At 39.9% G+C, this 17,680-nt stretch overlaps 1 protein-coding gene across 2 annotated transcripts in view; it reads left to right on the top strand.

Annotated features, from left to right (window-relative positions):
- The window catches only part of LOC109916978 (charged multivesicular body protein 3), a 71,899-nt gene extending 54,826 nt beyond the window's left edge, over positions 1-17,073 (top strand). For both annotated transcript variants that reach the window (XM_048616739.1, XM_048616681.1), the window contains 5 exons: positions 3,142-3,202; positions 6,404-6,583; positions 11,301-11,422; positions 12,742-12,856; positions 15,035-17,073. In XM_048616739.1, the coding sequence (XP_048472696.1) occupies positions 3,142-3,202; positions 6,404-6,583; positions 11,301-11,422; positions 12,742-12,856; positions 15,035-15,177 (621 nt within the window). In that variant the 3' untranslated portion in view covers positions 15,178-17,073. The remainder of the gene's footprint in view (positions 1-3,141; positions 3,203-6,403; positions 6,584-11,300; positions 11,423-12,741; positions 12,857-15,034) is intronic.
- The last annotated feature ends 607 nt before the right edge of the window (positions 17,074-17,680 follow it).

Below are 17,680 nucleotides of genomic sequence, written 5' to 3'. Positions count from 1 at the left end.
TCTCGCAGTCTCTGCAGGGGATCTTGTAGATGACATTGGTCCTGTCCATGGTGGGGAGTAGGTCTTTAATTCGGGTGAGCACTTGTCGTAGGGTTGATGTGGGTTTGTATGCCACTCTGATGCCCAGCGGTCGTAGAAGTCTTGTGGTGAGTTCTGACGTGGTCCTGATGTAGGGTAGTGTGATGAGTGTGTCAGGGCGTGTAGAATCTTTCTGATGCTGTTCCTGTAGGCATCTCCTGACCCAGTTCTTTGGATATCCATTATCCTTGAACACTTGGAAGAGGTATTCCTCCTCCTCTTGTCGTAGTTCCATGTTGCTGCAGTGTGTTGTTGCCCTTTTAACTAGCATTCGCACGCATCTTCGTTTGTGTCTGCTGGGATGGTTACTATTGTAGTTCAACACCTGGTCTGTGTGTGTGGCTTTACGGTGTACTTTCTTTTGCAGTTCCCCATTTGTCTTGCGCTCTACCATGATGTCCAAGAATGGGAGTTGTTTGTTCTTCTCCTCCTCTCTGGTGAATTTTATTCCGGTGAGGGTGTTGTTTGAGTTTGTGTGTCTCTTCTAATTTGGTCCGTTTAATGATGACAAAGGTATCGTCTACATAGCGTATCCATAGTTTAGGTTGGATTTGCGGAAGGGCAGTCCTTTCCAGTCTTTGCATCACTGCTTCTGCCATGAGTCCGGAGATAGGCGATCCCATGGGTGTCCCGTTGATTTGCTCGTATGTTTGGCCGTTGAAGGTGAAGTAGGTGGTCAGGCATAGGTCCAGTAGTTTAAGCATGTTGTCCTTGGAGATGGTTTCGCTGGGGTCGTGTTCTTGTTCAAGTAGTGTTGTCATTGTTTCCCTTGCTAGTGGTATGTCTATTGACGTGAATAGGGCGGTGACATCAAACGATATCATGGTCACTTCGTCCTCTATCTTTATGTCTTTGATGGAGTTGAGGAATTTTTGGGCTGAGTGGATGGAATGGGGTGATTTGTTGACTAGGTGCTTGAGTCTTCTCTGTAGTTCTCTGGCTAATTTGTGCGACGGAGTGCCTAGTAGGGAGACTATGGGTCTGAGGGGGACTTCCGGCTTGTGCACTTTAGGGAGGCCGTAGAATCGGGGTGTGTTGTTTCCTTCGGGTTTCATTCTTAAGAAGTCTGCTTTGTTGATCTGTCCTGTTTGTTTAAGTCAGGAGATGCCTACAGGAACAGCATCAGAAAGATTCTACATGCCCTGACACACTCATCACACTACCCTACATCAGGAACACGTCAGAACTCGCCACAAGACTTCTACGACCGCTGGGCATCAGAGTGGCACACAAACCCACATCAACCCTACGACAAGTGCTCACCCGAACTAAAGACCCACTCCCCACCATGGACAGGACCAATGTCATCTACAAGATCCCCTGCAGAGACTGCGAGAAACACTACATCGGACAAACAGGAAGGAAACTAACAACAAGAGTACATGAACACCGACTGGCTACAAAAAGACACGACCAATACTCACTCGTCTCAATCCACGTGGACAAGGAGAACCACGACTTCAACTGGGACAACACCAAGATCCTGGGACAGGCTAGGCAGAGACAAGCATGAGAATTCCTGGAAGCATGGCAGTCCACGAAGCAGGCTATTAATGAACACATTGAACTCGACCCCATATACGTTCCACTTCGGCGGAAACCCGGAAGTGAGGCAATCCATCACAACATACCCCAGAGTTTAAAAACCAGGCGGGAAAACACACCGACGCTTCATCAGAGGCTGTACTGAGGATGTTACCTAGCACGGTAACGAAACGTCTGCGGAGCAACAAAACAGCTCAGCGAGCCAACCAACCTCAATGATGTTACCTAGCATGGTAATGAAACATCTGAACGAAAACAAGCCAGCTCGGCAAGCAAGTCAACCCGAGTTGATCCGAGCTACAAATCTTTGCAAAAACCTTAGGCTTTAGCCCTGTGTTTTGCATAAGGTGATTTGGGGTTCTGTCATCATTAAGAATGGAAGTAGTTGTGGAGACTATCATCTGTTTAGTTGTTTAATTGCCCATCACCATTCATGAGTGAATGTGGCAGGATTGCATTGGTTATAGCCATAACACGCTCATTCCACTATTTAGCACGTATACAATCCTGTGTGGTAGCTTAAGGAGGTTAACTTATTTTTAGATCTCCCTCATGGTAATGTGGTGAATATTTTGGGCCTTGAAGTCACTTGAATACAATTCTGCTAGTTTCCTACGATGTCTCATGAATACCCTGTTTTAAACTGCTAGGTCTGTTGAGAATCTATCCCATTTATGATGATATTGTCATACAACATGATTAGGGTATCATCAGTGTTCAGATAGGAACATTTCTCCAGTAGGAGTGTGTGATGGTTATTTCAGATATAATGGTCAGATACATCTGCACTGAATAGATTGGCAAGGATGAGGGTGAGTAGAGTTTTCCTTCTTGTTGGTACCCTCAACACTTGCTACAGAACAATCTGACACATTTTTAGGATGAGAGGTAATGGTGCTTCTGAGCCTCCTTGGTGATGTACATTTGTAGTGCCTCACCCACAATACATTCTGTGCCTTTTCTACTCTGCGTGCTTCCTCCAAGTGATTTTCAACAGTGAAGAGATTCATCAGCCAGGGTGGCACAGTATGTGTAATTAGCAGGAGGTTTCCTGGCCCATGTTTGATCTGATGCCATGAAACTTCATTATGTTTAGAGACAATATTGACTGCAAGTCATTCCCTTGTGGCTGTGTCCCATTCTGCTGTAACATGTGGTGGGTCTTCGTTGTCAGTTAGACAGGACTACCCAGAGATGGTGGTCATGTATCCAGGATATTTCCTGTAAGCTATGATTGGTGAATATGACTACGTCAAGCTGTTGTTTCAGTAGTCTGTGGGATAGCCCTCCCAACAAAGCCTAAGATGTTATTGTAGAAGACTTTGCAGTGATGACTTGGCTGCAGATACCATAGTTGTTGCCTGCGAGAATGTGACGAAGCCCAGCCTGGAGCTGCTACAGGCTGAGGCAATGGTAGACTCACAGTACCATTAGATAGGAAATTTCATGATTTTGATCTTAACAACATTGAAAGTAAATTATCCGGTTTTAATACTATTAAAATTTGGTTCTGATTAGGTCACAGAATGGTCATTAAAAATAAGAAAGGAAATGAGGGTGATTGACAGACAAATTAGAGGTAAGTAAAGATTTTCTATTTCCATTGTATGGTTCAGTTGAATGTTTTAGGGCAGTATACTGTATGAAGTTAAATCTATACATCTGGGTCTGGTCTTTTAATACAATGTTGTGTCTACAGTATTCCATAACATAATGGAGAGGTTTTCATTAGCAAAAACATCCAAGCAATGCAAATAGAATGTAGCTTTGAAATAACAAAGTGCTGGAGAAACCTCAAGACCAAAGAAGTAGGAACAGGAACAGGAGTAGGACGTTCAGCTTCTCGAGCCTGCTTCCCCATTCTGTAGGATCGTGACCGAACCAACATTCTTCACATCTACTTTCCTCCATTCCCCATAGCCCTTAGATTCCCAATTAACAGAGGAATTAAGCTATCACAGCCTAACTCAGCAAGTGTCTTAAAGAGTCATATTGGACTTGAAACATTAACGTATCTCTCTCCACCGCTGGGTTTCTGCAGCGCTTCATGTTTTTATTTCACATTTCATCATCTGCAGTATTTTGTTTTTTTTCTAGAATAAAACTTGCTTCTTACAAACTTTGACTGTGTTGGAAAGAGTTTTCACTTTTTTAAAAAGAAAGCTATTATAAACATTTTATTGTACGTTCATATGTTTTGATTCATCCAGGACAAAGCAGCCTGTTCGATTGGCACCACCTCCACAAACATGCACTCCCTCCACCACCAGCGCTCCATTACAGCAGTGCGTACAGTCTACAAGATGCTCTGCAGAAATTCACCGAAGATCTTTAGACAGCACCTTCCAAACCCATGGTCACTTTCATATAGAAGAACAAGGACAGCAGATACATGGGGACACCACAATTCCCTCCAAGCCTCTCACCATCCACACTTGGAAATATATCGCCGTTCCATCAGTGTCACTGGGTCAAAGTCATAGAATTTCCTCCCTAATGGCACTTACAGCAAATGGACTGCAGCGTTTCAAGAAGGCAACTCACCACCTCCTTCTCAAGGGCAACTATGGATGCTGGCCAGCAAGCGAGGCCTACATCCCATGAGTGAATAACAGAAGCATCAACCCTGCCATTATGCCATTATAATTTAATCCTCGGGGCAAATTCCTAATCAAGTATGGTGACAGTGTACTGTTTGAAAGAAGACTTCTATAATTAGGATGTTAACATAACACTCAAGCTTGTTTCTTCTATATATTTAATAAAGACAAAAATCATAGAATCCCTGTAGTGTGGAAGCAGGCCATTTGGCCCATTTGAGTCCACAGTGACCCTCCGAAGGACACCCACCCAGACCCATCCCCTACCCTATAAACCTGTATATCCCATGGCTAATCCACTTGACCGATACAGTCCTGGAAACTGTGGGCAATTTAGCGTGGCCAGTCCACCTAACCTGCATATCTTTGGACTGTGGGAGGAAACCACAGCACCTGGAGGAAGCCCAAGCAGGCACAGGGAGAATGTGCAAACTCCACACACAGTTATCTGAGGGTAGAATCGAACCTGGGTTTCTGGCACTGCGAGGCACTGATTAGCCACTGTTTGTGGCTTTTTCTTATAAATTGCGATTTATGTATTTAAATATGCATTTAATTAAAAAGCATCAAAGAGGTACAAAAATATAGAAAGAAAGCCTGCGAAAGAATATTATCAAGCTATCTCTAGTTCAAGGAAAAGCTCAGCAGGTCTGGCAGCACCTGTGAAGAAAAAAATCAGAGTTACTGTTTTGGGTCCGATGACCCTTCCTCAGAACAAGTTCAGCATCCGTAGTTTTTTTTGGTTTTTATATCTCTAGTTCATGATTTCCAGGTTTAGCAAAGATCAGCCTATATCTGCAGATTATCCTGAAACCCATCAATCAGTTATCTTTGTTTGGTGAGAGACCAGCCATTTTAGTTACCTAAACTATCATAGATCACTCCATAATCGTGAGGGCAATTTAGTTAGTCTGAACTAGTGCAAATTTTGTAAGAAGGTGATAATGCCTTTCTCGTTGTGTGTTATAGACTAAAAAGGTCATCAGTTTATTCATTGGCTTGCCCTGAGTTAGTGAGTCTCAGCTAGGATGGTTACAGGAGTTAATGCAGTTTCTTTTTGAAGCTCCTGGTCAGCAATGGAGAAAGGTAAAAAGGTAAACTTGCCATGGTTCTAGTAGGGATAACACAGTGTGGAGCTTGAGGAACACAGCAGGTCAGGCAGCATACTAGGGCTGTGCTCTCATTAAAGAGAAATGACTGCTTTAGCCTGAGACAATGGTGAGAGTTTGAAGAGAATCCTTCACAGTAACCTCAGCCAATGCAGGCATTGATCCGTTCTGTTGGCATCACTGTACATTGCAAACCAGCCATCCAGTCAACTGAGCTAACCAACCAGTGGTTAGCAACAGAGAAACAATAGTATAAGTTGTCTATTCTTGATTGCTGTCCACTGACCCTTGTTGGAATTGCATTTGTATGGTTCACAATATGCTCTGAGGTTGCGTGTTGTTTCCCCATACCTTTTAGTCAGTTTTGCATATTCTTTTAATTTTTGTTCCTCTTAATTTTGCAAACTTTTTTTTTGAAAGAAACTAATGATTATTTTTTCCTCATTAACCTTTTACAAGTTTCATGTGTTTTTTTTTAGGTAGAATGACTAAGCTCTTAAAAAATGCCATTATACAGGCCATGCTAGAGTTTTTCTAAATAACAAGGTCACGTGTTTAAATCTCATTTCAGAATAATAGTTTGTAATCTAGGCTGGCAATTTTGCATTGTACTGAGGGCGCACTGTTTTCTTGACAGTGCCTTGAAATCCATTGATACATTCAGATGTATGTTACCAACTCTATTAATTTATTTAAAAGAAAATTATTTAAATACATTATTTAAAGAAAAAAGCATTCTGATGTTCATGCCAACATTCTTTTTTCAAGGAAAATCATTCATCTCTTTGATAATGGGATCATTTGTGCAAAACGTGTACCGGCTTCACTGCTCTTCAAATAACTTTCTGGAACCTTTTGAGGCAGCCTAAACAACATGATTTTTTTAAGCATTTCTTCATAATATGTCACTAACACTGGCTAGACTAGCATTTTCTGCCCATCCCAAATTGGTGGTGAGCTGACTACTTGAACTGCTGCAGTCCGTAGCGATATTTTAGTGAAGGTAAGGCATTAAATAAGTAAAGCGCTGTAGATATGTTTTTTTTTTAAATCCTTTCTTATCTCTGTTAGATATTCAAAGAGAAGAGGAAAAAGTAAAGCGATCTGTGAAAGATGCTGCAAAGAAAGGCCAAAGGGATGTGTGCACTATATTAGCAAAAGAAATTGTGCATTCAAGAAAGGCCGTGGGAAAGCTGTATGCATCAAAAGCTCAAATGAACTCTGTCCTTATGAGCATGAAGAACCAGCTAGGTAAGTGGTTATTATTGTCCCTCCAATTTCAGAAAATGCAATAACCAACATCTTAAATACTTGTGATGACTGCTGTAAACCCATTTTGATCAACTTAAGACTCGCAGAAGTAAAGCAATGAGCTGAGGGTGCTGATTGACATGTGACAACATTGGTATCATGAGGTCATATTGAGGAAGGGGCAAGACTGAAATCACAATATTCTAGGGTATAAAATCTTCAGGTGGGGCATAAAGAGGTGGTGGTGTGGCAGTATTGATCGAGGAGTCAGTTGCTGCAATTAGGAGGGATATCTTGGAAGGGCTTCTCAATTGAGGCCATACAGGTGAAACTTAAAAATGAAAAGAAAGCAATCACATTTGAAGTGTACTATAGACTCCAAACAGTCAGGATGTGATAGAAGGGGAGAAATGTAGGGATAGACAAGTGTGAAAGTTTTAGGGGGGTGGAGGTATCAATGGGAGAGTATTTTGGTGATAGTGATCATAAATCAGTAGGAACTAAGATAGCCAGGGAAAAGGACAAAGATAGACCAGATATAAATATTTTGAATTGAGGAAAGGCAAATTTTAATACGATAAGATCTAGCCAAAGTGGACTGTGCTTATAGAAAAATCTACATCAATCAATCAATGGGAGTCTTTCAAAAAAAAGTACAAGGCTAATATCTTTGTGTTAACATGAAGACTAGGACAAAAGATTCTAGAAAGCCTGAGATGTTGAATATACAGGATTTGACAAACGAGAAAAGCATATCGTAATACCAAGGGCTCAGAACACCAGAAGCCCTGGAGGTATATAGGAAGTGTAGCTGCTAACTTTAAAAAATAAACTAGGAAAGCTAAAAGGGGGCATGAAAAGACACTATAAATGGCAAAATAAATAAAAATCTGAAGACATTTTATAAGTATATTAGGTGCAAGAGGATAACTAGGGAAAAAATTGGGCCCATTAGGAACTTAAGTGGCAAACTGCGGGTGGAGCTGAAAGACTAAGGTGAGGTTTTAAATGAGTGCTTTTACATCTGTATCCATGATAGAGAAGAATGATGACGGTGTAGAAATCGGGAAAGATGTATGATGTACTTGAGTAAATTACAATTGAGAAAGAGGAAACATTAGCAGTTTTAGTGTACTTAAAATTGGCTATGTTCCCAGGTGCAAATGACATGCAACCCAGGCTGCTGTGGGAGACTAGGGAAGAGGGGAGATAGCAGGGGCCCTGAAATTAATTTTCAAATTTTCCCTGGACACAGCAGAGGTGCCAGAGGACTGGAGGACAGCTAATGTGATACAATTATTCAAGAATGGTGGTAGGGATAAACCAGGAAACTAGAGACTAGTGAATCCAACATTTGTGGTAGAGAAACAACTGGGAAAAATGCTGAGGGATAGAATTAATTCCACTTGGAGAAGCAAGGATTACTCAAGAATAATCAGCATGGCTTTGATTTGAGGGGGGGTGGAAATCACATTTGACAGATTAGATTGATTTTTCAGGTGACTAGATGTGTGCATGAGGGTAATGCAATGGATGTAGTCTACATGGAGTTTGGTAAGGCTTTTGAGAAGGTCTTGCATGGGATACCAGTCATGAAGGTGGATACAAAATTGGCTTTGTGGCAGCAGGCAGAGGGCAATGATTGTAGGTTGCTTGTGTGATTGGAAGCCTGAGTGCAGTGGTATTCCATTGGGTTTGGTGCTGTGTCCCTTGTACGCACATGAGACAAAAATTGTCGGAGTGGTCAATGAAAGCCAAGATGATGGACAGTATAGATGGGTTGTTCAGTGGGCAAAACAATGGCAAATGAACTTTAATCCTGAAAAATTTCAGGTGATGTAATTGGGAAAAATAATGAGGTAAAGGAGTACATGATGAATGGTAGGACCCCAGGATGTACAGAGGATCAGAGGGTTCTTGGTGTGCATGTCTACAGATCTTTGAGAACCACAGGACAAATTGATAAGATGCTTAAGAAGGCATACATGATATTTGTTGCCACATAGCCTGCCATTACACACCCACTGTTGTTAGTCACTAACAGTCCCCATTAACAACTATTCACCCTCCCAGCCTGATCATTAGCAACTCCTTTGTCTGTCCAACTGTCTTTCTCTCTTTGGGCTCTATCCTATCGTTTACTCCCTACCCCACCCACCTCCCTATTTTCTGCATATAAACTGACGTTTTCCCAGCCACCATCAGTTCTGAGAAAGGGTCACCGGACCTGAAACGTTCACTCTGTTTTTTCCTTCACAGATGCTGCCAGACCTGCTGAGCTTTTCCAGCAACTTTGTCTTTGTTCCTGATTTACAGCATCCACAGTTCTTTTGGTTTTTATTACATGATATTTGTCTTTATTGGTCAAGGAATTGAATGCAAGAGCAGAAAGGTTAACTATGGAGTGGTGTAAGATGTTAGTTAGGTTACAACTGGATTACTGTGTGTGGTTTTGGTTGCCATACCAAAGGACAGATGTGATTGCATTAGAGAGGGTACAGAGTGGATTTACCAGTGTGTAACTTGGCTGGAGCATAATAGCACACAAGGCTATGGGCCAAATTCCAATTAAGCTGGATTAGACATTGGCTATTAAATTCTCCCACAAAACTTTATTTTTAATACTTTCACAATAGCTGTAGTTCAATCCTTTCATTGGAAAAAAATACATATATGTTTGAGCAGTTTAGAAGTTATGATTTAAGGTTTCATTTGCTGCTTACAATTTTGGCCCTGGTTTCAAATAAGGGCCTCTAGGCATTCCAAAGTTATCAAGAAATGGTAATGAAATATCAAATGACCTTTATTTTGAAATGTAATGAAAATATTCAAGATAGCCGAGGTTTGTGTTTTTTTTAACTCTACTCACAGTTTTTGAATTATAGTAAAGAGTATGTTCATTTCAAATCATTTAAGTGGAGCGACAGATTTATGCAGCTTTCATCTTGATTGCAAATTCACCTTCTCATAATTACTGGATTTTTGTATAAAGTAGATGATGCTGTTACGTTATGGTTTGCTAAAAGAAATGAAAGTCCATGAATACGGGCAATGTATTCTAGTCCTAAGGCTTTAACAGCATTGTTCACTAAATAGTGGGCAGGGAGTTCAATATCACAAAATACAGAACAATTTTTTCCAAATATGTTATTTGATAGTGAAAGTTCCAAGAAAAAGAATCCCTTGAGAGTTTAAATGAATAAAAGGGCTGAAATACTCCTAAGCAGGAATGTAACATAGTCTAACTGCCCATATGCATAGCACATGTGATTTAGAATTGCTACCAACATCCATGTGCCACCTCAAATGGTTTCAAATATATCCTATGATGGAAGTGTGGAGTGTTTTATAAGTTGTTATTGATGGGTTTTTTTAAAAAATGCTTTAGTTCCATTCAATATAACTTGTTTTTTAAGCAACTGCCTTCCAGTATTTCCTAATCACCTACACGAGCTTTGCTGCCAGGTGATGATCTAACTATGTATCCTGACAGCAGTATATATCTCATGTATGATGTTTTGCTTTGGGGAGCATACTTTACAAACGGGCATTACACGGTTTCACAACAGATGAGCTATTCCCACCCGCTCTTTGACCGAAGCATAATATCATTTAAAATCTGTAGTTAAAACAAGCTGTGACAAATGTACCAACGAGATCTCGTTGAATGGTGCAGTAGATGGTGGGCAGAATGAGCTAGTTCTACTCCTCTATTAGTTCTAGAGGAGGTGGTTACTCTATCAACTAGGAGAAGGTGTTTCTCAGAACTTGGGATGGGACAGTGTCTGTGTGAAGAGGAGAGTACCCATTCAAATATGTTTTGAGAATAATAATCTGGTCAGTTAATTGTGGTTAAATCCAAATGTCACAGTTATTACTTAAAATTTAGTTTTCAAAAATATTTAACCAGAGTAAATGCATTTTAATGCTAAAAAACACGTTAGCAAAGATATCCTGCTCTAGGAATCCTCGAGGAAATGTAAGTGACTCGAACACAGTATAGGGAAGGACTGTGCATCATTTCACGTTTGCTGTCTGCAGCTCTAATGATGATGCAGTATGTAAATTGTCATTCCAAGAAAGGTACATCATATCTACACAGTGACAACATATATAAAAATACAAAACAAGATGAAGCAAGTGACAGTTGGAAAGTGCATCTTCAGTTTTTTTCCACCCAAAATTACGCACTCAATTATCCACATAGAACAGAGCCTATTTGATACAACAAGGTGCAGGGCTGGATGAACACAGCAGGCCAAGCAGCATCATAGGAGCCTATTTGATGTTTGGTTACCAAAGTACAACGTCAGCAACAGTGCTTCACACTTTGTCTCTCCTCCTTCACAGTTTTATCTTGCATGCTCAGATTCCTTAACATGCCCATCCTTATGCCCCTTGCCAAGTATGACACGCATCACAAATCCACATTACAAGATCATTAAAAATGTCTTTACTGAAATAAGCTTAGCCAAATTCTTCAAGCACATTTTGTACTCCTTTGCTGTTAAATCTAAGAGCTTCAACACATTTGGGCCTCTAGTTCATGTAAATCATTTGAATGTAAGCATTACAGTAATTACTATTTCTGGAGATTTTCTGTTTAAAATGTTGGAGCCCTGATTTTTTTTGTTTAGAAGCCATCATGAAATGGTCATAAAAGTGCAATATTGTTAACTGAAGACTATAACTTCTCATCCTCACCCTTTCTTCACAGCTGTAGCAAGAGTCACTGGTTCCTTGGAGAAGAGCACAGAGGTGATGAAAGCCATGCAGAGTTTAGTAAAACTCCCTGAAATTCAAGCCACCATGAGAGAACTGTCCAAAGAAATGATGAAGGTGAGACAAAACGCAGGCCGTAGCCTTTAGAATTGTAGTTCTATAGGACAGTTACATTTTATGTTGAACCTGAAACGTATATGCTGTGTTATTGTTGTAAAAATACAGTCCATCCATTTTAGAAAGAATATGTATCAGGACCAACTCTAATTATCAGCTCATGTAATTCCACTGAGAATCAGGAGATAATGATCATCGGTTCCTGCCTGAGAGCTGTGGAAAGTGAGGCCTCTTCTACAGTTTCACTTGCTGAAATCAAACCTGTGACCTAATTGGCTTGACAAGTTCATGCTGGGCTGGATTTCTTCAGTATCTCTCTCTCTCATAATGATATTCTCAGTAAAAGTTTACCAACCCTATGAACAGGTGTAGTATACTAGATTGGAGGATGTATCCATAAATTGCTGAGATTGAATATAGTATCATCTTGTCCCCAAGATCAGATAGTATCACAGCTGCTTGGTCAATCAACTTAACAAGCAAAAAAAAATAAAAATCTGCTGGAAATCTGAACCGGAATGTAAAACATAAACACTGAACAGACTAGTCACACAGAATCTTTGTACAGAGCTGATGAGATATTTCAGTTGTACATGCTTTGTAAGAACTGAATGCGATGAGAGTTTCTTGTACTTTGTATTTCTTTTCTTATTATTTCTTTTCTTATTGCTGTTTCAAATTATTTCATAGATTAGTAAAATGATTTGTATTTCTGACAAGGCAATGCTATTAGTAGTATTGTCTATAATCAGAATTGTTACAGCACAGAAGAGGCCCATTGGGACTTCACCTGCTCTCAAAATGAGCATTATGACATAGTACATTTTCTCCATACCTCTGCACGTTATTTGAATATAAATGATCATTTAATGCCCTTTTGAAAGCCATGATTGAACCTGCCTCCATGACCCTTTTTCAGACAGTGCATTCCAGATACTTTTACAAGTGAGAGCAGTTTCTTGGTATATATTCTGTTCAGCAACATTCCCTCTAAGTTGTGCGGCTTATCGCTGATCATGGCATTGACTTAGTTCTGGAAGTCGCTGCCGCACAAGGGCCTCGAAGACCCGCACAGCCAGAACGAAAATTAGAGTGAATGCTGCTGTCCAGCTCCTCAGGGATTTGAAAAGTCTTATCAAAATTCCTCTTAGCCTTCTCCCATCTAAGAAGGAAAGTTCCAACTTGGCCATCTGTCTTGTAAATGAAGTTTCTCATTCTTAGAACCATTCTTGTAAACCCGTTCTGTACTCTCTCTGATATGTTCATATCCATTATAGGATTAACTACTTTATGCATTCTACACTATCTTGTGTTCACAGGCAGGGATTATTGAGGAGATGCTAGAGGATACTTTTGAAAGCATGGAGGATGAGGAAGAAATGGAAGAAGCAGCAGAGATGGAAATTGACAAAATACTTTTTGAGGTTACTGCAGGTAAACTAAGGCCACCATGTTTTTAAAATTTTTTATAATACTGAATCTCTCTTAGAATTTTTATCAGTGTCATTCCCAAAAATCAAATCTCTGCTAGTAAATTTTTGGGATGAAAAAGCTTTTTTTTTTCCAGTCTCCATCTCCACTATTGCCAATATGTAATATACATTGCCCTTTAATGGGAAGGAGGAGCGCTTAAGGGACAAGTTAGTAAGAAGAAATGGAGCTTTCAAGTAAAATTCAGTTGAGAATATACTTAATATATTAAGGTACAAAGTTAAAGAAAATCTGACTCTGGGTTGCCTAATTTTGGACTTAATGATTGTCAACTGGCTGTTGAGCTGACATCCACGTCAAAGCAGCCAGCTAGATTGACACCCATATAACACTTTCAACATAAAAGTCACTCCACCACTGACCAGCTGTGGCAGCAGTGTGCTTAATCCACAAGATGCACTGCAGCACCTCACCAAGCTCGTTAGACTGCATTTTCTAAACTGCAACCTCTAACATCTAGAAAGACAAAGGCAGCAGGTACTACAGGTTCCTGTCCAATCCACACACCAAAAAACATTCATGGAATATGGATATTCCTTCACTTCACTGGGTTGAAATTCTGGAACTTCCTCTCCAACTGCAATGTGGGTTCACTTGCACCATTTGGGGTGCAGCACTTCAAGATGGAAGCTCACCATCACCTTTTGAGGGAATATGCAATAAATATCAACCCATCCAGCGTATCCACATCCTGTGAACATTGTTTTAAAATTAGTGGGAAATGCATTTAAAGTTGGGATTTCAATGTAGATTTCCGAAATTTAGTAATATCCCTAACAGCTAGCCCCCATTAGGGGAGGCACTCGCCTAGTGATATTACTGCTGAACTGTTAATCCAGACACCCAGTTAATGTTGTGGGGACTTGGATTTGAAACTCGCCATGGCAGATAGTGAAATTTGAATTCAATTTAAAAAAAAATCATCTGGAATTAAGAGTCTAATGGTGACCATGAATCCATTGTCGATTGTTGGGGGGAGAAAACCCATTTGGTTCACTAATGTCCTGTAAGGAAGGAAAGTGCCATCTGACCTGGTTTGGCCTACTTATGACTCCACAGCAATGTGGTTGACTCTTAACTGTGTCTGGGCAATTAGCAGTGGACAATAAATGCTGACTTAGCCAGTGATGCCCACATCCCATGATTGAATTTTAAAAAAATCAGCATCTAGGACTGGCTACTGAAATGTGTTGAGTAACTCTGGAAACGTTATGCATTATTAGATTTCTGCAGAAATGCAGTCTGATAGCAATGGAAAGAGGATGAGTTTGCCTGCACTACTACTATTTCTGAATACACAATAATAGAAGGGCAGTATTTGCTTTTGACATGAAAATACAAAATGCTGAAAATGGACAGAGAAATAGTTCATGTTTCAGGTCAATGACCTTTCATTTGACTTGAACTTTTGACTAGAAACATACAAAATAGGAACAGGAGTAGGCCAGAGCCTGCTCTGCCATTCAGTATGATCGTGCCTGGTCTTCTGCCTTGGTTCCCTGTTCCCACCTTCTCTCCATACTTGTTGATCTTTAAAGCCCTAAGATCGTATCTAACTCTCTCTTGAAAGCAAGAGGCTGGAATTGCACACAATACACTAGCAACAAAAATAGAGATTGTTGGAAAAGCTCAGCAGGTCTGGCAGCATCTGTGGAGAGAAATCAGAGTTAATGTTTCGGGTCAAATGACCCTTCCTCAGAACAGTAAACAAACCTGAACTCTAAGCTCCTGTACAGTTCAGCAAGATATTCCTGCTCCTGTACTTGAGTTCGCTGGCTACGAAGGCTAACATGCTATTTGCCGCCTTCACCACCAGGTACACCTGCATGCTTACTTTCAGCATTGGTGTACCAAGGACTCATTGCACCCCCGCCTTTCCTAATCTATTGCCATTCAGATAATAATCTGCCTTTGTGGTTCACTACCAAAGTGGATAACTTCATATTTGTTCACATTAACTTAGTTTTCTTATCTTTCATCTGCTAAGCATTTGCCCACTCACTCAACTTCTCCGCATCACAATGAAGTATCACTTCATCCTCCACCCAGCTTTGTGTCATCTACAAGTTTGGCGATGTTACACTTAATTTCCTCATGTTTTGTTGCATTTGTTTTTCGCAGGTGCTCTTGGGAAAGCTCCCAGCAAAGTCACAGATGCTCTCCCAGAGGCAGAGCTTGAAGGGGCTACTGCTGCATCTGATGAGGGTGAAGCAGAGGAAGATATTGAAGAGATGCAGTCACGGCTGGCTGCCCTTCGGAGTTGAACTTTGTAAATAACTTGGTTGTACAGTTTCTCCTTTTACAATTTTACTCCAATAACATAACTAAGTTGCACTTAATGGATATCCCTTCTCCTTTCTGGTCAATGTAATTTTGTTTCTCCAAATAGTAAACGTTTCCTTCTTAATGAAAGGTAAATGCTGTTAAATTTGTACAGATGGAAAGGTTTCCTAAGAAAAACAAAAATTGCACTTGTGAATGTTATTTCTTTGTTAAATCAGCATTGTCTCGTCAACATACTTTGCTCAGCTTTCCATTCAGTGTAATGATTTCAGTACTTTAATATTAATTTCTTACTGTTTCAAGTGTACTTCCCAGGCATGCAATTAAGTTTGGGGTCCCTGCTCCTGTAACTTGAATAATGATTGTGAAGGACATACAGTTGAGGCATGTTTTTATCTTATCCTTTCATCATTTGGGATAGAGACATTAGCTATCTGTTTGTTTATACTTCAGGTTTTTTTACATGGATAGAGTACATAAAGACACTTTGTTCACGTGGCCTTAATTGTAGCAATGGATAGTCCATAAGCGTTTCAAAATAAACGCTTTTGAACGATGGTGCAAAATTCAATGATGGTTGCTTGGGGGATATAAAAGTCTGGCAGCTTATATAGTCCTTCATATAAGTGTTCTGTTACTTAAAGCAAGTTTTCTTATAAATCGTGGGCAGCTAATTTTTAGTGTTGCCACCTTTGGCTTTATCACAAGTGTGAAGACATCTAGAGATTTTGAATTATTTTGAGAATTTTTTGCCATAGCCTTTAACACTGTTGACTTGAGAATGTCAAATAATCCCAAATAGTAGTGCAAATGATTCCGACAATCTGAATTTAAAAACAATAAGCTAGATAAGCTCAGCCTCTTTAGGGAGAAAAACAGTTGATGTTTCAGCTCTGAGACTTTTCATCACAAAAATTTGAATTAGAAGATGGCTTATCACCGGTATAACACTAAAATCTCATTGCTGAGCAACACTATCTATTTGCATTTAAAATGTTTTTGCTTTCTCCACTAGTCGTGGAACCTTTTAATTTTCTTGTGCAGGCATACGTTAAATTAATGGTGCCAACTTGTGGAACCTTGCAAGTTGTTGCAAGGTTGTGCAGCTTGAAAAGAATATTGGTTGTAGAGAGCATCTTTATTGATCTCTCCATCACAAGACACTGACAAGTGCACTTGTGGCTTGTTCAGCTTGAGGAACGAAAGCAAGTGAAAACCCTGATGCACTTGGAGCCTTTGATGTTGGGGCATCTAATTTTACAATCCGTTAAATACTTGGAGTAGTCACTTATTACAATGTAGGAATTACAGTGGCACTATACTTGGGCTACAATACAATACAGCAACTTTAAGCAGAATTTGACTATTTTACTTTGATATATATTTATGAATAGATTGTGGTTTTTGGATTTGATTTAGCAGATTGTAGAAACACTCCTGAATGACACAATACTCAAAACTGAACAGGAATCTGGGTTCCAGACGTATGCTGTATTTGAAGTAATAAATTCAGTTGGTTATTGCTGTCCCTAATACATCATCCTCAATAGACCCGTGTCACAACCAGCTTTTTTCATGTTGAAGTAATACTGAAGCAGGATTGACTGCAGTGATACTCGTTTGTTGGGCATTTATAAATTGTTGAGGTGGTCATACTGGACTTATAATATTGCAATTTCACACTAACATCAAATTATGCAGTATCTTGATCTATAAACATTTAAGAATAGAGGTACAGGAATAAGGAACATGCCCATGATTTAGTTCATCACTGCCCAAAAATAGTTGAGATTCATGGGATCTGTACTTCTTACTGAAACTTTGTATTGTAAAAATCACCTCAACCATCTTAATAAATTTTTTATACAAATTTTAAATTTATTGCAGTGCTAATGGAAAACATTATACCACTTGACAGCTTCTGTCCTGCCTCATGGACAGATGAGTGCGAAACGTGCATAAATGTACTCCAGTTCCAAGATCAATGTAATGCTAGAGTGGAGAATTAATGAGAATCTTTCTTCTGCATGAAATGAGACCGTACATGGCCACTTGTCGTACTGAATTTTTTTCCCCCTTAAACTTCAGATGACCTTTGTACTGCCCTCCAGACTGTGCATTTATTTTCCCCAGTTGATATCGATGTCGGCAGACTTCCCTACGGAATCTAAAATACCCTATTCTTCATCCTGTGCAGTGGGCTAAACTGAAGGAAAATTATAGTTGTTTCAAGTTGCAACATTATGGTGCAAGGACGAAGAAGACAATACAAAGACAGTTCGTTCCACTCTGGTAGGAAGAGCACAAACATGGTACATTGCTTGAGTCATGAATGATTGCAAAACTCTGTACTGCAGAGAGATCTGTGGCCTGGTATTCACTACAACACATGATTAGGGAAAAAGTGACTGGAACATTGTTTAGTGCAAGGAGAATGAGGAAGTTGCTACAATTGTATAAGGTATGGTATTAAAGAAGCTGCAT

Source organism: Rhincodon typus, chromosome 1 (assembly GCF_021869965.1).
Source record: "Rhincodon typus isolate 14 chromosome 1, sRhiTyp1.1, whole genome shotgun sequence".
NCBI classification, from domain to species: Eukaryota; Metazoa; Chordata; class Chondrichthyes; order Orectolobiformes; family Rhincodontidae; genus Rhincodon; species Rhincodon typus.
The sequence above is the reverse complement of the archived record's forward strand: the minus strand, read 5'-3'. Positions and strand labels throughout refer to the sequence as shown.